General features: G+C 39.5%; 1 protein-coding gene across 4 annotated transcripts in view; it reads right to left on the reverse strand.

Annotated features, from left to right (window-relative positions):
• SATB2 (SATB homeobox 2) overlaps positions 1-25,896 on the reverse strand; it is a 289,250-nt gene that overhangs the window by 38,412 nt on the left and 224,942 nt on the right. For all 4 annotated transcript variants that reach the window (XM_082261098.1, XM_082261096.1, XM_082261097.1 and 1 more), the window contains one exon: positions 9,890-10,087. In XM_082261098.1, the coding sequence (XP_082117224.1) occupies positions 9,890-10,087 (198 nt within the window). The remainder of the gene's footprint in view (positions 1-9,889; positions 10,088-25,896) is intronic.

Here is a 25,896-nt window from a genome sequence, read left to right on the forward strand (position 1 = left end):
ATTAGTATTTCCTATATTTCCTAGACAGCATGAACAGGTTCCTTGTTTAGCACTGCATACTTTATGAATTCAGGCTACAAAATGGGGTCATTTATACAAAAAAATGGTCAACTTTTTAAACAAGTGAATTGTAATTTGACAAGTCACTTATTTTAAATTGAAATAAAATGATTGCTTGGATAAATATCTAATTAACTACATATATTTATAATTTTATGATTATTTAATTGTAAACATTAACTCCAAAGCTCAGCTGCTTTCAATAGTTCAGTTAGATATGGTATTGCCTTTTAATACTACTATTAAATGTGTAGAGTATGGAAAGATATGACTGTTAGTAAACTGAAATGAACTGAAATCAAACTGGTTGCAATAGGGTAGTTTATTAAAACTGGAACATGCAAAATCTGCAAAGAAACCAATCAGCTTCCAAGTTTTTTTTTTTGCCAAAGCTTAATTCAACAAGCTGAAGTTAGAATTTGATTGGCTACCATGAACAGCTGCACCAGATTCTGTGTGCTTCAGTTTTAGTAAATCTCCCCCTTCACATAGTCAGTGCGATTCATGTTGCCGTTTTTACACAGGTTTGTACATTGTAGTAGGTATGTAGATGGTGTTTCGCTTGGAGAAGTCATAGTAAAGGGAAATAATTATAGTAAAATATTTGCACAGCTGTATTATTTTCATTGATTGCACATAAATTAATTTTCATTTTGAAAAGCATGTCAGGGCACTTAGTTTGCTGGCTACCAGAGGGTTAAGTTGCCACATTTTGTTAGCGTGCGCCTCCTGCTTGTAACACAGTGCTGCTCTCTAGAGTAAGCTGGCATCTCTTACCAGCTGGCTATAGCTCCAACCACCCTCTCTGCGCTCCATGGCCACAATAAATATTTAATCCACGCTTTCAAAACTTGCTGACAGTCCCAAACGCAGCCTTGCGTTACAATGTAACATGTCACTGTGAACAGAGATGCAATTGGATGGGGATCTTGGGCAACAAAACCCATACACTACTGCTGGGTGGTGACAGTAAAGTAAATCTCTAAATGAAAGAACTAGTTTGAAGTAACTCTCCTTGACTAATAAACTTGTAACAGACAGAACTGTATCCATAGGATCTTGAATTATGATTATACAAATTAGAATGAGGTAGAAAGACAAATGTCTATGAGTACAGGTTATAAACTCTAAAGTATTTATGTTTACCTTGGGAAGGAAAGCAAAAGCAGCCAATACATGTTTCCTTGCATTTTTTTTTTTTTTTTTTAACCTGGAAGAGAATTTTTGGTCTGAGTACCAGTCAACTTCTCTATAATATGTGGATCAACCCTAGGAGCTTACTACTATGACAGTTCATCAGTCCATGCAGATCAGTAAACACTGCGCTGTAACTAAATATTAACAAATAATTCCACCAAAAACTGATATCTCTATTTTTGATTGCAATGAGACAGATACAGACACATGCTGTTCTTTGCACAGTTGTAACAGACTGAAAGGTAAGAGATGCTATTGGCACCAACCTAAGAGGTCTACATACTCCTATGGAGTTCCCCCAGATAATGATAGACGTTCTTTGAGCTATAAGTAATTGACCTCCCATTAGATCAGCCTTTCTCAACTTTTTCAACACAGAGGAGCCCTTGAAATAATTTTCAGGTCTCAGGAAACCCCTACTAAAAATTACTATATTTACAGCTCATGATACATTAGTGAGATGGTCAGTGGGATGAATGCTCCTTACACTTGTGGACATTGGAAATAGTTACCTTCTTCCAGATAGCTAAAAAGATGAATGGTGTTAGGGGAACTTATCTGAGAGGCAGAAATTGCTCATTGCTCAAGGAACCCCTAGCAACCTCTGGAGGGACCCTAGGGTTCCACTGAACCCTGGTTTAGAACCACTGCTTTAGATGTTGCCTTTATAGTTCTGGATCCATTACCACATGGCATAGCCAGCTGCATGACACCAATGAACTTTTTAGTTGACGGTAAGGGTGGCATTTTTCCCATTGACCATCAATGTAAGGGCTTCTCTAAAGGAAAGGCTGCACTAGTGGATGAAGGGTGCGGAATTACTGTATCTTGTGCTTCTAGGACACCTGGGGGGATGCGTAAGAGACTTACAGTGTCAGAGGAGAAGGTGATTGATTGGACAATGAATGGGTAGCAGCAAAATAACGAAAGCTTGTTCAGTGTTGGATTGACAGCTAAGTTATACAAACCTGACCCTTTCTCTACTTGTCTGAAAGATACTTTGGGAATTACAGGAGTCTAGTATTCGGACAAATTCAGGTACTAATGCTAACTCTATGTATAAATGATGATTGATTTTTATCTAATACAAAAAAAGGTTAAAGGTGTGTTTTTATAACCTGCAGTTCTGCTGTAATATTTGCAGAGACAGCGTACTGAGCCTAAATGTAAATGATACCAAGGTAAGTAACTGTACAAGAAAGGAAATTGATATCAGCACAGATGTAGTTATTTGTGCTAAATGTATGTAATTTGCATTGAATTATTGTTTTTAATATTTACATATCTGGAATACATGGAGTATTTATATATGCTTGGAATTGATTGAATGCATTGTGGGTGTTGCAATTTAGTTATTTGAAAGCTCGAAACAAAACAGCATCAGGAGCTCCTTACTCTAAACAGCTTTTCCTGAAGGGTCACAAATATAAACAGACATGTGTTTGTTCAAACCTGACCAGTGTTCTAATTACTCTCAACTCTACCCAGAACTAAAAAGGATTGCTTTTAGTTATACTGCAACACATAAAAGAAATCTGATGTTAGAAAGGTGCTGATGTTACTTATTGATAGAGGCTGGGCTGACCCTGTACGCCCAACTGATCTGAAGTTCCCTATAGGTTGTTCAAATAATATGCTGCTGTACTTTTCTTAGTGACTTCCTATATTCATAAGGTCTGATAGCAGCTGTACTGGGATGGTGGATGTTTCAGTAAACAATAGAAAACATGTAAGTGCTGTCACATTCCGTGGATTCCACAGTCATTAACCAATTTTAAAGCCCAGATTGGCCGCATATCACAGAAGATGGTAAAGGGTGTGTGCTCGGGCCCTGATAAGGTATCTCATACAGCCTCACAATACTTCTTTGGCTTTGCACCCTCACCTGATTACCTGAGCACAAAGAACAACGTTTTCCTGCAATAAAAGGCACTGTCTGTCTTTACTAACTGTTACAGACATTAAGACAGCAAAGGAGTTACTTAGGTTAAAAATCCTTCTTGAATGTTTGAAGTGTATGTAAATGCTAAAAATAAACTTCTCTTATTTGATCCATTTTGGTCTACTATATATTTCTTTGGAAGTTTATTGTTTTATATTTTTGATAAGTGCAAAAAATACCTGTTTATTTGCCAAAATACCAGAACAGTGTCTGCATTTGGTTGCACAATTTTCTACTTGGTCACTTTCACAAAAGTTGATTAAACTTTTAATTTTTGTCAAGCCGAGTGGTGCCATAATTCGAGCCATGTATGGCAGCAAGGCAGCCCTAAGAATAGAATTGTTATACGCTTTGCATTACTTGGTTACACACAGGATCTCAAGTCCAAGTAGGTCCAGAATAAAATGATTGAGAATTAAAGATTAAATATATATTTATAAAAAGCTCTGTTTTCTAAGTTTGAAAACAATTTTTAAATACTTCAATAGATTCAAAGGAAAATGTTTTGCAACCTTACTGAAAGAGTTCCACAGGGTAATGAAGGCATACAGGTTTAGTAGTCAGTGCAAAGAGCTAGGATAGAGAGTAAAGTGCAGTGACCTGGAGCACCTCATTTTACCTCTTACCAATTTTAAACAGTTAGGACAATGAAACATATTGAACTAGTTAGTTGCACTGCTGCACAGCCTTAGAAAATTATCAATTTTTGTAAGATAAACATTTGTTCTCTAAACAAAACTGAGAGATTATACAATAGATAAACCATCCAAAGGAAGATACAGCAGAACTCAACTTTACTTGCATTGAGGAATACCAATGGATACCTGAACATATTGTACTCCCAGAATAGAATCACTACATGCAGACCTACAGCTTGTAGTTACCAGTCGGGGGTGCTTAAGCCTGGTACACACTAATAGTTTTTTTTTGCTGGGTTGAACGAAAAAACCTGACAGCTTTGGTCGGAACCGCTGTACTAACGATCTGACATTATTACAGTGATCTTCCCTGCTGAGCTGTTGTGTTCTGACAGGGGGGCCCCACCTCGCCAGAACACTCTGATCAACGCTCTCAGCCATTGGTTGGCTGATCAGGAGTTGGTCAGCTGCTGGTAATCCAGTATGCTCATCCAACAAAAGCTGGCCAAACGGCCGGCTTCTGTCTGACATACACAAGGGGCCGAATGTCGGACAGTTTCTATTGAACCAGCCAATGCCCTGTGTGTTCTAGGCATTAGGCCAACAGGATCCCTTTCTTTCCTAAAGTAAATGAGTATATACAATAGCAGCACACCACTGTACTTTTTTTGTTTCAATTTGATAATCTTTATCATTCATAGAGGATGGCACTTTTTGAATTCTAAGAAAAAAAAAAAATACATATCTGACTATAAAAAGTACTATAGAAGAAGAAGACTATAACTTCTATACCACTTACATTGTGACAAAAAAAAAAAAAGCAGAGCCTCCAAAACCTGAATTCAGTTAAATAAGAAAATACTTAGTGTTGGCTTCTGATGACGTCAGTTCTATGACGAAACGCGTCAAGCCGACAGGCACGTTACTACGTTCTTGTGCTTCAGCCTGGAACGCACACCCAGACAGGCGCTACCGGTGAGGCACGGCTCCCTCGTTTAGTGTGGGTAGCTGCACGGGAGTTTGTTTTACTGCTTTTTACATTTTTTTTGCATAGCTTTATGGATCTGTATAACCTACTGGGGCATATCTGAATAAACATTGTCATTTTCTAATTACTACACCATGAGTAGGCTGGACTCTCTATAAGGGTTTTTTTGTTGTGATAAGAAATTGAACTGAATTTTTTTATATATATATATATATATATATATATATATATATATATATATATACCCATGTACTGTCACCATTACATTGAGCACTTTAGGAGTATAGCACTTTCACCAATCAAGTTTATATTACTGTATGAGATCTGAGGTCTTTTTGAATGCATTATTGTTGATCAAATTGCTGAGATTAACATTAGCATTGCAATAGTTATTATAATAATTTTTTTTGTGATATTTATTTATTCACATCATTTTCATCACTGCACAGAGCACTTTAAAGGTTATATTTGTATATAGATACACATTGCTTTGGAATATGCGCTGTTGCTCGCATGATCTTGCGATTATCTTGGAAAGTATTTGCACAACCATAATGGTTTGAAACAGCTGCTGTTCTAATAAGGTTTCACATTATTCACATATTATACTTGGCACGAGTGTAATTTACATTCACTTATGCATGACTATATATCTGAAAAAAATGTCAGGTATTAATAAATTAAATGGTTTAAGGGCACCTTCAAACCAGATGCACTGGGTTAAGGGCAGCCTTGCCAAACACAGCCTGGGTGCATAGACAAGGAAATCTGTCCTATCACCCATTCGTTCGGTTCACACCGCTGCGCTGCAGTGGTGCGTGCTGAAAAAGAATAGCGTAGCAGTATATTATGACCGCTGGTGTGAACAAGCCCTAGAGGAAAAAGGTTCACATTAAAAAAATGGTGGTCCCAATTTCAAGAACAGGATGAAAAAAATACAGAAATGTAGGGTTGTCCCAATGAAACGTGGCTCCCAATCTCAGGAACAGGATGAACAAATACTGAAATTCATCTGTAAAGTACAGCTAAAAAAAATCCCTTATTTATCTTTAATAGATTGTAATGCAAGATATGAATATGTCAAGGATTCTTGTTCAGGGTTGTGTCTAATTGAAAAAAAAGAGAAAAAATCTCGTTCATCAAGAATATGACATTTCATTTTTATGTGTTGACAAAAAAAGTTCATAACCCTGTACAAACAAATGAAAAATTACAGATCTAGATAGAAAATTAGAACACAACTATCATTCACATGTCTACAAAAGTGCATACCATCTTTTTTCCACCTACTTTAACACAACCTAGATCAAACAGAAGCGTGCCTTTCATGAGACCTTTGTTTCGAAGCACTACAGGATCACCTGGTACTGAGCAGGTTAATTGTATCCCATATAAAGGTTGTACATCTCAACCCTTATTGCATGTATCCATCATGTATTTTAGCACTGACACATTTACACAAGCAATAAGGGCTCATGCAGTGTAAGCCAGGGGCCATACCTAAACTATAACAGAGGGGTGCGAAGCAAATCCCCAGTGGGAAGTTTATGAGATAAGAGGCAGCTAAGGCCTCAGAAGCAATTGAAGAGGATCTCCCTGAGGTTCATGGTATGAGTTATTTGTAGTTAACGCTCTGATCTTGATGTGCTGCTATCCACTATACTCGAAGACAGCCCTTTCCTTGTTCTAAATGGACAAGGCATCCAACACGGGTACTGGAAAGTTCAGTGAGGAACAAGCACCACTATTTCTGTACATGAACTGCATCCATTTGGCTACCATGCATGTTAAATGATTACAAAAACTAAAGAAAACTCAGAAGTGACTACATAAAAAAAAAAACTTGGACAGGTATTCCATTGCTGATTTATAGCTTGAGCTAAAAAAACATCCCTGGCATACGGTCACTTCAGGTCATATTTGTGTACAGGAGTTTTGTCGCTCTAAAGGAAACTCTCTATCATTTACTTAAAACATTTAACCCACTTGCCAAGTATAGGGGTCCTAGTGTACAGTTTACAGTGGCTCCATTTTATCTATAAGCACAAATGCCAAGTAAAAGTATCCCACAGTATACTGTATGTAAAAACCGTGTGTGTGCATTTTTCCTGTTTTTTCCTCTCCAATTTGGACCCACTGCTGTTTACACCTATAAATGGTGCTTGGAATGCACTAGCTTTTTTATGTCTCTAAAATGATGATGGCGCTATACCTCAATGTCCTGTAGCCTAGGTGTCCCAATGTCACATTGGATATCTTCCAAAATGCTTTTAGTTTATTTGATCTGGGTTACTTTTATAATCTGTATGACATTTGCCCTTCCGCAATATGGAGCCAACCCCTTGATCTTCTTCAAAATGGCACCCATAGCTCAATACATTTGGCCTTCCCCAAAATGGCATCTAAAATGGAACCTCTAGTTTATCTACTCTGGGCTACACTAATAACTTTTTTTTTTATTTGCTCTTTGCCAATTTGGCTCCGGCCCATTGAGCTTCTTCAAAATGGCACCTGTAGCTCAATCTATGTGGGCTACACTAAGATAGTGGCACTGGCCGGTTTTCAGCTTCTTCAAAATGGCGGCCGGAGTGTTTATATATTCTGATGCAGCTCAGCACATGATAGGCTAGATAAAGGGGTAGCACCACCCAGAAACGTGTTTCCTTGCTCATTTGTGACGTCATTCATCACGTCCTCCAGATCCCTGGCCTGGTATACAGCTGATTCTAGGACAAGAGGCTATTCCAGGGGATATTAAACTCTGCTGTGGATAGGCTGTCACCTGCTGGTCTAGATTACTTGTGCTTTTTTGGAATATAGACATTATGAATGAACATTTCCTTTTTATTTCAACTTTTAAAAAAAAACTTGCTACACTTAGTCGGTGGGGTTTGTGTGTGTGTGTATCTCTCTTTCTCTCTCTCTCTCGTTTTTTGTGCTTTTAGATAGGTTTCTCACAATAAAGGCTACGGAGATTGAGTTGCATCTATATGCCAATATTACAAAGATAGGGGTCCTAGAGTATAGTTTAGAGAGGCATCAATTTATTCATAGCCACAAATGATAAGTATAGGGTTTTAGTATAATGTCCACTGTGGCTTTAATTTGTGACATTTTATTATAAGCACAATGCCAAGTATATTGTAGGTGTCCTACAGTATAGTCAATTGTGACTGCATTCATCCATGAGCACAAATGTCAATTAGAAGGGTTCTTGTGTACAGTTTGCAGTGGCTGCATTTTATCCAAAGGGGCAAATGAAAAGTATAGGGGTCCTAGTGTACAGCCCTTGGATTTTATCCATAAGCACAAACTAAAACGTTTAGAGGTCATAGTGTACATTTTACAATGGGTGCATTTTATGCACAACCACAAATGCCAAGTATATGCGTCCTAGTGTATAATTTGAAGTTACCACATTTTATCCATAAGCTCAAATGTTAAAATATAGGTGTTTAAGTGTACAGTCTACAATAGTTGACACATACAGTATTTCTCCCAGTTGAACATCTTCACCAAAATGATTGAGATTTTTTGCTACTCTGAATCTGTCCAGACAGCCCATATGTGTTGTATTTTATAAATGATTTTATGCACATTCTAAGCAATATCAGTTCTTTTCAAGTTGGGCTTTTACCACATTTTCCTTATACCAGCAAATGGTCTTTCTTGTGTAGATAAAAAAATACTTCAAGTACAGACACGGTCTAAATGACTAGCAGTAGAAGTAGGGAATGTTGCATGGGGAAACAACTGCTCTATCCTGTATTTAACCTTTGTTGAAGTGTGTTCATCACAAAATAAGGACCTTTAAAGGTGTGGGGAGGTTGGATAAATGATATATCCACTGTATCTAATTAAATGTCTGTATACTGTTTTGTCTTTTCCAAGGGGAATGTACTGGCTTCCAAGAGATCACGTGGTCATATTGTATATTTGTTCTTGCCCTTAAGGGTGATCGACTATTAGGGTCTACAGCTGTCAATAACATTATGTGTTGACTCTTTGAACGGTTATGTCTATGTACTCAATAGGAACTGTTCATAATTCCCTCTACCTTGACTAGAGCCCCTGTTCCAGCTGAGGAAAAACCGCCCCAAAGCATGATGCTGCCACCACCATGCTTCACTGTAGGTATCGTGTGCTTTTGGTAAAGCACAGTTTTGTTTTTGCAGCAAACATATCTTTTGGAATTATTGCCAAAAAGTTCAACCTTGGGTTCATCAGGCCATAACACATTTTTCCACATGCTTTTGGGAGAGTTCAGATTTGTTTTTTGTAAAATTTAGCTCTATTGCTCAAAAGTACACAACTGTTCCATGTTGTGTATTGTGAGGTATAAGCAGTATGGTCAAAGTAATCGTGCTAGAAGGCCTTCTTCATTTAGTTACACCTCTGTAAAAACATCAAGGGTCCATCATGCTCTGCAGGGTGTTTTCTCGTCAATGATCCCTCTTGAAAACTCTGCAGCTCCAGACCACCATAGGTTGCTCTGCAGCTGGGTGAATAAGTAAGGTGTCACTCCCCCGCTGATGAAAATACTGCAGAATGTTACTCGCCAATAACAAAATAACACCTCGCTCATCCATTCGCCAAGGGAGTGACTCTGCACGTAGATGGTTATTTCTCTGCCCTACCCTGCACAACAATCCTGTGGATGGCAAGTTGTCATCAGAAATAGGATCACAAGTGTGACATGGGCCTTAATCTGGCCATGTATGGATCAATATTGGGACCAGCTGAGTTTCAATCAGTGTGTGGCCAACTCTGTTTGACAGAAGTCAAATGTTTGATTGACTTCTGTTGAACAAAGAAGTTGGAAAACTTTTGCCGATCAGCAACTGTGGAAAATATCAGGTGAAGGCATAACAACCCAGCAGGGCTCAGTTAGAGGAATATTGCACAGCAGTGCATAATCACTGTATAAAGAGACCGATGAAAAATGGGAAAGAAAACACACTGGAGGGCCAACATTATCAGACCCAGTGCTCACATTTGTTTTTTTTCATTCTTTGTTTTAATAAACCTTTGGAAAAGATTAGGTGAAGACAATTTATCTCTTACCTGTACGGGTTCAGGGGTAATTTGTACAACATGCTGGAGTCGTTCACTGTGGTGATGTCTGGATTCCTCTTCGTACACAGCATCTCTCTCGTGTTGAGGGAGACTCAGGAAACGGCGTATGGTGCACAGGTTCTCCCACAATGTACGGTTTTCTGGGCTTGGGTTTTCCTTCCAGCGCAGAAGCTCACAGAGCCAGCCCTGCAGTAAGCAAATGACCAGAAGGTTTACACCTTTTTTATACCCCTATATGAAGCACACTTTTGTCTGAATTGAACAAGCTACTGCAAAAAAAAAAAAGGGGACGGGGCATTTGGATAGATGCAATTTCTTTCAAGTCGGGGCTCTAAGTGATTGACACAAGTTTTCCCTCTTGGACATTAATGTTGTGGCCTACTGGACCTCACCAACATAGTGAGTTGGGGTTGTGGCAAGTATGTGAATCACCACTGAATGAATTAACCACTTAAACCCCGGAGGATTTGGCTGCTAAAAGACCAGGGGGTTTTTTGTGATTTTTTTACTGCGTGACTTTAACGGACAATTGCGCGGTCGTGCGACGCTGTACCTAAACAAATTTGACGTCCTTTTTTTCCCACAAACAGAGCTTTCTTTTGGTGGTATTTGATCACCTGTGCGATTTTTTGATCATGCGCTATAATCAAAAAAAGAGCGTCAATTTTGCAAAAATAACAATATTTTTCACATTTTTTTATATGAAATTCCCCCCAAAAAAATGTAAAAATCAAAATTTTTTAACATTTTCGGCCAATTTGTTTTATGCTACATATGTTTGGTAAAAAAAAAATCGCAAAAAGTGTATTTTGATTGGTTTGCGCAAAAGTTATCGCGTTTACTAACAAAGGGAAAGATTTTTGTCATTTTTGGTGTTTTTTCTTAACGCGTAATGGCGGCGATCTGCGATTTTTTTTCGGTACTGCGACATTGCGGCGGACAGATCGGACCCTTAACTGACATTTTTGACACTTTTGGGGGTACCAGTGACATTACTGCAATAATCAGTGCTATACATATGCACTGTTACTGCAAAAATGACACTGGCAGGGAAGGGGTTAACTTTATTGGACAGGGAGGGGTTAAGTGTGTCCTAGGGGCATGATTCTAACTGTGCAGGGACATTGCTATTGGTGTAAAAACAAAGATCAACGGTCCTACATAGTAGAACCGTCTGATCTTCATTTTTACACCAGGAAGAATGACGGGCGGCTTGTTTACATAAGCCGCTCCGCCTTTCTGCCTTCACAGGAGCGATCGTAGTGTGACCGGCGGACATCGAGTCCACCGGTCACACGCACTGACTTGTCTGTGAACGAGCCGCGGTGGGCGCGCCCGCAATTGGCTCGCAAGTCAGTGACAGGCGAGTGACGTATCCATACGTCACTCTGCCTGGCCGGGGCTGTCCGCCGCAGTATATAGTCGTGCGGCGGTCGGCAACCGGTTAACTTAAGTAAGAAATTGAAAAACTCCAGTTAATGTTCCACTGAAAATGTATACAAATAACCCACTCAGAAATGGATATTCTGGGTAAATTCTATTATTTTGTAGGAGGTCTTTTTATGTTTTACTCATCCATGTGTCAGTGTCATAGTTTGGCAAAGGCATCAGGTTGCTTTAAAAACTGTTTGGCTGCACATGGTTCTGGATGGTTCTGAATGTCCAGGTTGGTTTTCCCACACATGTCCAACCATATTGTCTTTAATCTTTCTGGCCAGATTTTGATCTATGATTTACCAACCTATGACGTATGAGAAGCTTAATTGAGTCCCACATTTAGGTAGAATCTTGTTACTGAGTCTCTGTGTGATTCATGAAATTCTCATATGGAATATATGCCATGTGTTTCACCTTTCTATATCTCCTGCTACTGAAAATTGGGTGTTTTATGGGGACGGCAGTTTTGCTATAAGGGTAACAGAGGCATATAATTTATAAGCCCAACACACATTTTTTTAAACATTTCATTGGATACTTAGTAGTATTGCTGTATATATTTTGGTACTTTACCTATGTAAAGTTGATGCATTCTATAATATTAAAATTCCATATTAAGTTTTATTAAAGTGTTTATGACACACTCAAAGCTACTAGCCGTAAAGTAGAGTAGCTAAGTGTTATGTCCTGATTATACCAAGACTGAAGTACATGAGCTAGAACAACTATGACCTAAAGAAGTGTTATCCAAGAGTGTTATTTCTTAAGAACAGTAACCCAGCTTTACTTACAGTGCTCTAAAAAACTAGGCATTCTTTTTTGAAAGTTTAGTTCTAGTTAAAGCAGGACTAAACTTAATAATTTAACCATTTCCCAATATGGGTACATTTATGGCATGCCATGATATCTGTCAGTTGCTTTTGCTCTCAACCAAACTGTCAAGCCATGGCATGGCTGTTATCATAACTGATCATATGGGCAGTGTCATGGCAACTGCAGATCAAATAGAGGCTAAGATAGCATTTTCCTTGACTGTAAAGGATAATAGGGTTTAGTTCCGTTTTAAGTACAGTAAGATAGTGCAGCCAATCAGAATCCATCTTGTACTGGCATGACTTCAATGTGAAGTTGGTTTGATTGCTATGGGTTGCCTTACTTTACCGTTAAAAAAATGTAAGTTTCCCCTTACTTTGTGTTTTCTCTCTCTTTGCACTGTGCACTTCCAATGTACTTCTTGTGCAGGTTGGGTGCTTCAGCGGCTGCTGATCATCACAGTGGTGAGTATGGGCGAACTTTTCCAGCTCACTCGTTATCACTAAAATCCCAAATAATCTTTAAAATATTAATGTCATTTTAAAGGTTGTTTCCAAGCTTTTTAAATCTGCAGCTTTCATTAAAAGATTACCTGGTCATTCAGCCATGAAGGTCCTTTTTTCATGCACTTCCTGTTAGAAGGTGATAAATGTCTCACAAATGTTCTTCTACATTGTCAGCCTATCATATGATGAGCTAGGCTACAAGCAAGCTGTGCTGACACACACACATTGCACAAGCATAGTCCACTACTGACACTACAAGGAGACATGCTCTGAGCAACGATGTGTAACTGTGTATATAGGCAGGAAGTGACTGGAAAAAGGTTAGAGAAAAGCAGCAGTACTTAAAGTGGTTGTAAACCCTTACCTATACCCAGTGAAGTGACTTGCCTCTGGTGAGACACAGAGAGTAAACAAATCTTCCTACATAAGTTGTACCTGTTTATTTGCAGCAATTTGTACTCAAAATTTGCATTGCTACAACATTTAGAGATGAAAAGTATTTTTCACATACTCACAAAGCAGGGAGCAGAGAGCTGCACACTTACAAGAGCCCTGAGAGCTGATTGGAGGGAAAGGACACATACTCCTTCATGCAACAGACAGGAACAGAGCTGATGCTTTCAATCAGCTGGAGATTCCTCCCCTGTCACCTTTTTAGATCTTGTTGTCAAGAAAACTTGTCAGAAGTGACTCATGCAGATAGCAGAGGAAGGCGCCAGCAGAGAGAAATGACACTTAGGGGTTGATTTACTAAAACTGAAGAATGCAAACTCTGGTGCTGCTGTGCATGCTAGCCAATCAGCTTCTAACTTCAGTTTGTTCAATTAGGCTTTGATAAAGAAACATGGAAGCTGATTGGTTTCTAGGCATAGCTGCAGCAGATTTTTCAAACTCTTAGTGCTCTGGAGAGAGGCAAGTAATCACTATAGAGGGATATGCTTTGTTCAGATTTCATGTTTGATGTTTACATGCTAAAAAGTATTTAATGAATAATAAAAAATGGCTATTTTTTAATTATACACTGTGCTTTATGTGTTACCACTAAGGAAAGGAAGCACCTTTGGATACACCTTGCAGGTAAGATTACCAGGTATGATTTCATTGATAGCAGAAATAAAACTTTTTGATATTGCAGATCTTAGACTGGATGTATGCAGTAACTGTAACTGGGAAGTACACTCAAACTTTACATTCTGCAGCCCCAGGCAGCCTTGTGCATGAGCTCTTGCATACTGTGCATTCACATCAGCCACTGCCCTCAGGGAGCATACAGTTTAAGATCCCTATCCTAGATGCATACATACATAAACACACATACTAGCTTATTAATTTATCTGATTTTTTTTACAGAATTATTTCATGAAACAAGCATGTTGACCTTTAAGGATTGATAACAAATTCCATTCTTTGTGTATATTCTGTCATTTTCTTTGCTGAAAGCTGTTAGCCTACTGAACTGTTTTTACTGATAAAGATCAAAGTAATGATATAAAGAATTTTAATACACTGTGAAAACACGATAGCTGATCAAATTGTTAAGATGGTTTATAAGATAAATTGGAAATAAGCTTTTTATGGTATGCTGGTAAACTGTCAAAGGAAGATCTGTGCCATCATTGATCTACTCCTTCTACCCCGGGTGTGTGCACCTGCATGGATTTCACATTGGGAGCAGCGTCAGTGTCCATGTAGCCACTGCGTCCCAGTTGACATCCCAATTGACAGCTGTAAAACGGCCTGTACAGGGATGCACGGAACACCGGCGCATTTCCAGGTGGTATGAGGCATGCATTCATATGCACCCTTTGAGTTAAGCCATAGCCTGAATAGTGAAAATGAATGCAACCATCACATCTAAGGACTGGTAAGTTGCAATTCATCCAATTTTTGTTTTGTGCCTTAGATACACTTTAAGGCTTAGTTCATCTTGGTTCATCTGTTCATATGTCCGGGCACGGTTTAACTGCGATCTTTCAAAGGAGTCTAGTGCGGTTTCGTTTACTGGTCCTGAACCAAACCTAAAATCGTACAGGACTCTTTCGAAAAATTCACTGCCGCCGGCCCACAGATATGTGAACTGTTTCCATAGATAGCCGGTTTGGTTCACATGTCATGCAAATCGGATGTGGTTCAAAACCCAATTCGAATATATGTGGACGGAGCCTAATGGCTAAGTCCACCTTTTAATAAAAATAAAAAAAGGCACATATATTTATAGGAAAAAATTGTATTATTTGTTTTTAAGGGAGCCTGCATAGCATCTACTGATCACAGGTGCAATGCCAGGCTCCTGCAGACTCTGCTTCCAGCTCCCTTTCACGCTTTCAGGTACAGCTAGAGGAAGTGTGGTGATCATTGCATTTGTATTCCATTAAGAAATACAAGTCTTTCTGGGGCAATTTAAGGTGGGGGGGGGGTGGCATTTGGACCATATTACATGTTACATCCTACAGTAAGTATCGATGTGACATGTACCATGGTGCATAAGATGGAGTTAGCCTTTAACACTCTTTGCATTTTGCAGTGGGTGAGTTCATGTCTTTTTAGATTTCTGGTTTTAATTCTTAGTTGTCAATAAGGAATAAAAACGTTTAATGCAAATATTAAAGAGGAAGTAAACTTCCATCTCAAAATGTTACCTATAGGTAAGCCTATGATAAGACTTACCTATAGGTAGTGTAAATATCACCTAAACATGCACTGTTTAGGAGGTATTTACTGTACATGCAGCCAGTGACATCACTGGTGCATGAGCTCTGAAGGAACGGCCACCCGTGCTGTTCCTTCAGTGACTTTTGTCGTGACGTCATTGCGGCTTTGATCAGTCACAGAACCGGAGTCTGCAAACCCGGAAGCAAGACGGGTAAAGATGGAAGGGTAGAGATGGAAGCTGTCTTCAGTGATGACATCGCATCACTGGAAGGCTTAGTTTTTCGGTAAGTTTCACGTAATGCAGCGGTTTACAACTGCTTTAAAGTTCAACTGAAGTCTCACACTTTTATATCTCTTTATAGTCCTGCACCTCTGCATGTCAGGATATGTGACAGATTATTGATAAGAGATCCATTAAAATATGTTTCAAACACAATATTCCCCACTCACACATTCAAAAAAACGGGCTGTTCAGTAATGCTGGGTGCTGTACTGACCACAGGCTGGAAACCGTTGATAATCAAAGTGAAGAAAGGTCAGCAGCACACCAAGGATTTCTCGAAAGGGTCCAAAGCTTTATTACGTGGTCACATGATAAATATACAGTAATGTTTCGGAGCCACACAGGGCATCTTCGTCAGGCTTGCTTGACAAAGGGGCCATGCGTGCCTCCGAAACGTTGCTGTATATTTATCATGTGACCATGTAATAACGGTTTGGACCCTTTTGATGAATCCTTGGTGTGCTGATGACATTTCTACACTTAAAATATGTTTATCTCTCAGTGAAAATGATATTTCCTGTCCTCCTACTCCAGTACACAAATGCCCATACACAGACTTGCAGAGGAATAAAGGGGGTGTGTCAGACCAGGCCGGTTACTGAGTGCTGCCTACTGAGTGCACTGGGTCTAATACTGGTGCCTATTGGATTGCACAGCCATTATCAGAAACCCCACATAACTACAAACTAGATAAAAGACTATGAAAATGAAATCTCTTTATAAATGCATGTCATGGCTGCATTGGGCTTTCATCTAAAATCATGAGCTGACTTTGGTGACAATTTGTCCACTTCTGTTACATGTCTAAACAGTTTTTCCCTAACGCCAATGTATGCCTCAAATATGCTTAAAATATATATAATTACTTGTGTAATGAGATTCTATGTGAATTACGCACTGATACCAGTAACTGCCTTTAAAAATCTGCTCTGGTTCCCATGAGACCATTCATCAGCTGGTATTTGGTAATACATCATTTATTTCGGGTTGTGCAAGCTTTGCTTTACGACCAGTAATATTTGTCGTTCGTCTTGTGACCGTTGCGTTAATAAGAATTATGACAATAGTAGTACATTCCTGTACAGATGCCGCATTCCTGTTAAATGATCGAAGCTTTAAAAAGAACCCAGACATTTAACACAAGATGTTACATGCCTAAGCGCTCTATTCTATGCGTAGTGCACAGCCAATCCATTTGATAAGTGCGTCAAAGTGACTCAGTTTATTACAGATTGGCTGATTAACTCTTTAACCTCTAATGCCCTCGCTAACTCCCATCCTCCATCCAAAGTCTCTCCCCAAACATAAATAAATAGGGGGGAAAAAAGGCAAGATTTGATTATCTTCGCTGTATCGGCCAAGGCAGAAACACCAGCTGTTCTTATTGTGCTTCGTCTTCCTCACGGCTCCGATGTTAATAGCCTGATCATTCCATTTTCTCCTTCAACTGCCGGCTGCACAGCACAGAGCAGAGAGAGAAAGAGCTCCTGCCCATCTGTAGCAGCTGTAGGCAGTGAACTGTGAAGGCACTAGGGATTTATCGGGTAATCTGTAACACAAGACTGCCTTGTTTTTACAAGAGAAAGGCCACATTTGCACAGACCTGCTCTATTCTGGATGAGGGAAAGGATGAAAGATTTTTTCAGAAGTGTTTGGGAGTCTTTAAAGAGGTGCATGTTGTGCCGCAGAACTTGTCACCTAATGGTATTTCCAGGGCTGCTTGAACTATTTACTGTTAAAAGACACATATAGAATTTATTCCAGATCTTCACCAGCCTGTTTGAGAAGAACACAGAACAATTGTTTGCCATTGTATTCAGGGCTCCCATATATGACCCAATTTTCACAAGTGATGAGACAGATTTAATTATCATTTAAAATAATCTTTCAGGGATTTTGCAAACATTAAAGTAAAACTATCGGCTCATTTTAATCAACTTTAGTTTAACTCCTTATTGATAAAGGCAAAACAAACTTTAATTCAAAGGTAGTTTTGTAACTTTGGCATGTGTTAGCAAAACTGTACATATCTTTTCAACTATTTTGTGTATCCAGTTAAATTTATTCTGGACAAATTTGGCCTTCATTTGGCAGTAAATGTTTAGGGAAATCACATGTTTTTTTATTTTTTATTATTATATTTATTTAAACATTTATTATTAAAGGATTTGATTTCACTTTTTTTCACTTTTTTTAGAAAAAGCAAAAACAAAAGATGAACTAACACTCTACAGCCCCACCCCTGGTCCCCACTGTTGGGGATGAGCTGTCAGTGCCTGTGAAGTTGGTGCAGCAGTTCAGGGATTTAAATTCCCAGCTCATCTCCCTCCCTGTTTCTGCAGGGCTTCCAAGTTGGATCAGAGAAATGCCCTGTGCTGGCCAATCAGAGTCACTCTGATCCAATTTGACAGCCAAAATCACCAACCTGAAAGAAGGGAAGAAGAGTGGGGATTTTAAATCCCCAGACTGCTCCACTGGCTGCATAAACACTGCCAGCTCCCACAGGGATAAGTACAGTGGGGACCAGGAAGAATGGAGAGGCTGTAGGGTGTTTTCATTTTTTTTTTAAAGTGAACTATGGCCAAATCTCCTTTGGCCCTTTTTCTCTTGTAGGTCACAGAAGTGCTTGTGCTTTCCTGTGACCCAGAATCAGCCAGCAGCTGAAGCCCACTGTCTGCTGACATCACAGAGCCAATCCAGACTCTGAAGGGAACCCGATAATAATGTCGGGATCAATCCAGACCAGCAGTTGGCTCAGCCCCTCTCCTGTCCATGCCTCAGGGAACTCTGACGGGGGTACAGCACAGAGCGGTGACTAACAATCATTGTGCTGTGCTCAAAGTAGACCCCAGAACTGAGAAATCAGAGGTCACATAATTGCTCAGTTCTAGGGCTTAGAGCCATTGGAAGACTGTTGAAGCATCAGACCTATTCTAGCTGTTCTATGTTTTTTTATCTTTATTATTTTATTTATTTATTGCTATTTAATTTACAATTTTCCAACATCTTCCACAATGACATATGTCTCTTTTTCTACGCAGATGCAGATGTTGTCACAGGTCATAACTTTCCTCCAAGCCGCCAAATCTCCATCCCTAGACTGTGGGGTTTATTTACTAAAGCTGGAAAGTAAACAATCAGGCTAAATTCTGCATAGAAAGCGATCAGCTTCCAAGTTTTATTGAAAAACCTGAATTCAGCAAGCTGGGGTTAGAAGTTAATTGGCTACCATGCACAGCTGCACCAGATTCTAAATGCACCAGTTTTAGTAAATCTATCCCTGTGTTACTGATAGGATAGTGCTGTCTACATAAATTTTGGCCCCTTTCACACGAACGATCCGATCAGATCCGCCTGTCAGTTTTTTAGGCGGACCTGATCGGATCCTCCATGCATCCCCATGGGGCAGCAGGTATCAGAAATCTCCGCTGACACCAGCTGCTATCCGATTCCGATCCTGTCTGTGAAATCCAGACAGATGGAAACCCTATTTTCCATCCGTCCAGGGGATCGGATCGAATCGGATGAGATCGGATGAGAACGGACAGGCGGTCTCATCCGATTCCCCCATAGAGAACAGCGGGGATCTGACACCTCCCTCTCCGCACAGTGAGCGGAGACGGAGCTGTCATCCGCCTGCTTAGCATGGATCGGCGGATCGATCCCCGCTGAACAGCACGGAGTCCGCCGACGGAGGCGGACCACATGAAAGGACCCTTATTCACAAAGGACAACCAATCAGGAAAATTTATTTTATGTCTATATTCCACTCCTTGGGCTTATGTCAACAGGCTTTGGGCTTGTGTCAAGGCTTGTTCACACTCCCTGGATTTAATAAAAACTGGTTCAGACAGAAAGGGGTTGGTTTACTAAAACGGGAGAGTGCAAAATCTGGTGCAGATGTGCATGGTAGCCAATCAGCGTCTAACTTCAGCTTGTTAAATTAAGCTTTGACAACAAACGCTGGAAGTTGACTGGTTTCTATGCTGAGCTGCACCAGATTTAGCAGTCTCTAGTTTTAATTAATCAACCCCAAAGTGTTTCCCATATGTTATAAAGTGGTGAAGAATGCATGAAGATCATTTACCTGTCTATTACTTGTGCTTGAATTTGGAGCATACTGTACCACCTTTTAGAACCCATGTGAGACGCTTTTGCATAATCTGTCTGAGCATGTTTGTCTCTCTGCACACCAAAAGAGAGTTGGTCCTAATTATGCTCACTTTCCAAAGATACAAACTGTCTGTATTTTATTTTGAATTTGGCACATTCATTGCACCACAATGTAAAAGTGGCACAATTTAGAACTACCTGAATTTGGTGCATGAGCTGCTGTACACGGTGTGTCTCCAGAAGTGTCACACATTTTTCGTGAATTTGGCACAGTACCGTAACAAGAGGGATTAATGCCAGAAAGTGCAACAGCTTTTTTGATCCCCCCCCCCCCCCCCCCACTATGTGCAGGGACCTGTGTATTTCTGTAATAGATAAAAGCAGGTCATCGCAAGGGTGCATAGAGAACATCGATTTTGTTTTCTATGTGCCCCGTATGTACCACAATACTGTTGTGGTACACAGTGAGTTGCAATGTGGAAAAATGCAGCATGTCTGAATTAGTATGCATCACACTGTATAGCACCACATGTCACCGCACAGCAGTGCAGAGCGCTGCGTTTCCATGCAGAGACATAAATGAGGAGTCACTACTGTGTTTTACTTTGCACGCTATTGCAAACCTACCATTAAAGTCATCAGTTTGACATTAGTAAGACCCTTCTGAGGTCATTCAAAATTCATTGACAAGTGCATTTGACCTGCAACTGATCTCCTTCTGACTTGCATTTGACCTTATTTAAGCGGGCTTTGCATTCTCATAGACTTGTATGGAAATGCAAAACCTGCTTGAATGGGAACACAAACCCTTCAACAAAGGCCCTTTTCCTGTTCAGAAAATATGCCTTTGGATAAGCCAAAAAGACACTCCACAATATTATTAAATGAAACAGAAAGAAAAAAAAAAAAGATTACCTGTTACAATCTTACAGGTTTGTAACTTTAGTTTTTAATGGAACTCTTGCAATGAAGACTGATATCATACTTCCTAATGCAATAGGTAATCCTCTAAGGAGCTAAGAAAAAGATCTACCATAGACATCAATTAGAAATAATTTCACTTCTCTGTGTGTTGAAAGCTTGTGGCTATGGGTTACTATACATTATTTCTTTTTTAATATCTTGGAACTGTTATTCAATAAGCCCATGCAGGTATTCTACTTAACAAGTGTAACAAGATGCACTTATAGCGACCCAACACATAATATGTTATCTTATAATAGATTGGAAAAGTTATAAAATGAAACCTCCTGTCTGATTAGTTTCTAATATTACTCATCTTTTAACACTACCCATATGACTCTATACTACTATTGTAGCACTGTGTTTGCAGCATTCAAAACACAGCTTCTCCTATTTGCAACTCAACCCTTCTGTATCTTATCACTACAGCAAGTTCCAAAAAGAAAAAAAAAAAATCAGTTTCAGACATATTTCTCACTGTGTACCCAGCTGCCGAAATAATTAGCTTATGAATGTATCAGCTGGTCGTGTGATTTTTATAAATAATAACCAACCTGCAGAGCAGAAACACTTCCATGAGCTAATATTAGCAATAATTTGCACGGTAATTGGGAGAGTTATAAATCTGCCATATGGATGAGTAAAGAGATTCTAAATGCAAAAAGACTGTCAGGCAAATATAAATCACATATTAGGTGGAATATTTATAAAGTTGATAATAAACAGAAATGCATATCTTTCTGTCTATCAGTCTGTCTATCTATCTACCTATCAATAAATTAAATAAAATATTTGCCCTTATGTTCCCCGTGTCTCCTCTCTCAAAAGAAGAAAGAAAAATATAATAATACAAATGTCACTGTAAAAATAAAAACAAATTCTACCTTTATTGCTTTAGTGGGAAATGTGGCAATCACTTTCATTCACATTTTTTTTATATTGATTGAATTGTCCAATTGATCATCCCAAGACTGATGCAGAGTATATGTACAGAGTGCAGGGGTTAGGAGTGTGTTATGTACAGAGTGTGAATATTAAGAGTATGTAATGCACAGGGCGTAGGGTTTAAGCATGTCCTATCTTCAGAATACAGGGATCAGGAATGCGCAACATAACGAGTTCAGGGGTCAGGAGTGTGTAGTGTACTGAGTGCAGGGGTCAGGAATGTGTAACGTACAGTGTGTAAGGATCAGGAGTATGTAATGGGCTCAGTAATGTACAAAGTGCAGGTATCAGATGTGTTTGTATCATACAGGGTGCAGGGGTCTAAAGTGTGTAAATTAAAGAGTGCATGGGTCAGGAGTGTGTAAAGTACAGTGTGTAGGGATCAGGAGTATGTAATGGGGTCAGTAATGTACAAAGTGCAGGTATCAGATGTGTTTGTATCATACAGGGTGCATGGGGTCTGAAGTGTGTAATGTAAAGAGTGCAGGGGTCAGGAGTGTGTAACATACAAAGTACAGGGGTAAGGAGTAGGCCACAAACAGAGTGCAGGGATCAAGGGTGGGTACCATACAAAGTGCAAAGGTCAGGGGTAAAAGTAACGCTCGGCTCAGTGTCAGGAGTATGCAACGTACATAGGTATAGTAGGTGTAGAGATCATACTGCACAGCACCCCTATGATTATTTTCACTCCTCCTTCATTCAGAGCACAGCACTACCCCTTTTGAAACATTTAAAAAACACATACACATACTGTACATACATATATACATACACACACTCACATAAACACACGCACATTTATACACACAAACACTAAAACACACATCAGCAATTAAATACCTTTCTCTCTAAGGAAAAAATCGTTTTGCTTATTCATAGATATAAGGGCTCTTGCACATGGCCATACAGCTTAGTGAAATTTTGCCCATTAACCAGCATTACAGAATGCAATGTGTGTGGCTATATACCTATAACCATCAGTTGTTGTGTTTACGCATGCGTATGGGAGCATTTTTCAAATTGTAAGAAGGGCAAAATTATGCTGCAGCTGTGGCTCCCAGGCGCCACACCAACACATGTATTTTATTCTATAGTCACAAATACTAATGGTTGACTGTGTGCCACAGCCCAAAAGCATGGAAAATACATCTATACAACATGCTTGGAAACTGGAGGAGCTGATTTAATTAAGGGACAGAGACTGTGCATTTTGCAAAGTGTGTGTTCACTTAGCATAGTAAATAAAGTGAAGCTATGTTTACTATAAATTACTCAATAATGTGTAGGGCAAATTGAAAAAAAATACAGGAATTTTACTTGCACATAGTTGGATGATTGACAAGATGAACACGCTCTATTCCCAGGGCCGTAGATACATTTTTTTTTATTTATTTGTTTTTATTTGTTCCCCTTTACATCGCAGTCTGCAGAGTTCCCCCTTTACTTCAGGGTCTGCAGAGGTCCCCTTACATCAGAGTTCACAGTGTAAGGGCAGGGAAAGGGGGAACACTGCAGACTCTATTTTAAAGGGAAACTCTGCAGACTCTATTTTAAAGGGGAACTCCGCTGACTCTATCTTAAAGGAAAACTCTGTGGACTGCGGTGTAGTGGGAAACTGTTATTTGGGGGGGGGGGGGGGTGGTCTCTGGTCACCAGAGCCCCCTTCCTTACATTAGTTTATGCAGAGTGAATACACTATGGTAAGGGGGGCACTGATGTAAGAGGGGAGTGAGGACACTAATATAAGGGTGAACTTTTATATCAGTGTTCCCCCTTATCTTAGGGTCCCCACTCCCCTCTTACATCAGTGCCCCTCTGCAGATTATTTTCAGCAGATGGCAGGGCACAGCAGTCTGTCTGTGGCATGTAGCTGTCACCATTGTCATGCACTGACCTAAAGTTTCTGGTTCAGTCGAGACTCCAGGGCACTGAGGGTAGGAATGGATCCTCTTCACCTCCTGCTCCCCCTTCTTACAGTATTTTTCAAATTTGTGGAAAAGGCAGCTTTATGTTGCTGCAGTGTGCACTAGGTCAGCGGATCGCTCCGCCTGAACCAAACCGAGCTGAGCCGAGCTTAATGAAGCTGTCAGCGGACCGCCCAAGCCACCCCAAGCCCTTTATCTATGTCCATGTCTATGCCTGTAGTAAAGATACCCGTTTGCCTTTATCAAGTAAAAGTTTCATGTTTTTTTTTGTTTTTGGGGGGTTTATAATAAACTTGCGCTCATGCTTAAAGTAGAACAATGGGCAAAACTTTTTTTGTCATTTTGGACAGGGAGGGTTATAACACCTGTCAGAATTTTTTTTTTGCCATCTCTGTCCCATTGTAAAGATTTCCCCTTATTTTCTGTCTCATAGTCAAACAGGAAGTGAGAGGAAATCTCTACAAATTAAAGAAATTGCTCGGGGACCCCCAGGTCACCAGAACTACTGTTCCCATTGGAAGATGTCCCCTGATATTACTTTTCTGGGGACAACCCACAATTTGGGGTATGCTTTTACTTTCACTTTCAATGATAATGGTAAACAGGACAAATAGAGGGAGTGAATCTCCTTCATAGGGATAGGGGCACAGACAGCAATAAAGATTGACAGGTGTTCTAATCTCTCTCCACGCTATCCAAAACTCAAAAAAAAAAGTTTTGCCTTTAGTTATACTTTAACTTAAAGTAGGCTCCTTTTTTTTGTATCTCAAGGATAAAGTGGGGAATCTTTAGAACCTTTGCCACATATTTGCTGCTGTCTGTGCCTCAACTGATAAGATTACTTCTTTTGTGAACACTGATACCAGAAAAAAAAAGTTTGGGCAGGTGTTGCAATTTAAACATCCTAAACTTATATTGCTGTAGAAAAACATTCTGCATAAGACATACCTCCAAGAAGAAGCACATGCATACCCATCTCCCACATCCCCAAATGCAAAGCATTGTGGCCTTGGCTTTGACATGTCTAAATGCATATGTGTTTGGGGAGTGGCAGTTTCATTGTTGCCTATACTTCAGTTTCCAGGATATCTGCATTTGCCAAAGTACTGGCAACTGTCATCTCATATGTGTATCAATGTCACTTTGCACTTTGTTTCCAAACTTTTAAAAACCTACTATTTCTTTTTCAGGTTTGGATGGACCAGAGAAGGGTGTTTATTGATCATCCTCACTCACTTTCTAACTGGTCAATGGGATCAGAAAAAAAGGTGCTTAAGCAACCTTTTAGTAGGGAAGGTGTTGCTAAGTAATCATCAAATTACTAACACGTCGGATGTGTTAGTACTGCGACTTGCAAGTGTTTTTTCGTTCAGCCCGCTGGGTGGAACGAAAAAAAAAAATGTCCAATGCGTACCCAGCATAAGACATGAAAGGTATATCTATGTTAAACCCAACAGTAAGTCTGCATTTGCTATTTACTTTAGAAGTGATCTGAACAGTATGCACATCAGTCTAAAGGTATGTCCTAGCAAATTATAATTCCTGCTTTTCTGCAGAAACATTTTGCTAGGTTTGTAAATCTGTTTATCTATACCTACATTTCACACAACTGTAATACTCAAGTTAAATAGCACTATACAGACAGGATGACACCATCATTCTCAGCCTTCAGCTCTTTGGCTTCCTGTTTAATCCCTTTCCTCCCGCCTGCAACGTGCACCATGAATTTGCATTATAATGCTATTGTGGTGCACCCTGTGCTATGCTCTTCTTAAAAGCTATGCTTATTATTATAATAGCTGTATTTAAATTTAAAGATTTATGAATTAAAACATAACTAGGCAAAAGTTTGGGATTTTGCTTTAGCTTTTCATGTTGCCCCTTAGGGTCCCCTGCTATACAAATACATATTTTGCCACCGTATTCCTCATTAGTTTCGCCCTCTTAAATATCAAAAGTCTCAGTTTTTCAAGGAATTAGCAGGCTGAGAGCTATGCAGGAACCCATAAATCTCAATGGTGTGATCTTAACAAGGAGTCTTGCAAGTGACAGCAAGATAAGAGAATGAGGAACGTAAACTATGTCAAGTTAAACATATTTACTTTGCTTCTGTGGTATAAAATACGAGCAGTTTCAACCTGACACTTAGGTATTTCTCACCTTGAGAAAGGTCTGACTACCAATGTGAAATGCTTGCCTAAGTTTGTAAGAAAAGGTGTGTTTTCAGGATCCTTCAAAGTCAAGGTTAAATATATTTAATTATTTGTTCTCATTGCTTTCCTAGAACCTCTGACTCTTTCCATTTATTCTTCAGACTCATCAAAAACCTTACAGTACAATATGCTGCAGACACTATTA

The sequence above is a fragment of the Pelophylax lessonae genome (genome assembly GCF_965119305.1).
Source record: "Pelophylax lessonae genome assembly, chromosome: 6".
NCBI classification, from domain to species: Eukaryota; Metazoa; Chordata; class Amphibia; order Anura; family Ranidae; genus Pelophylax; species Pelophylax lessonae.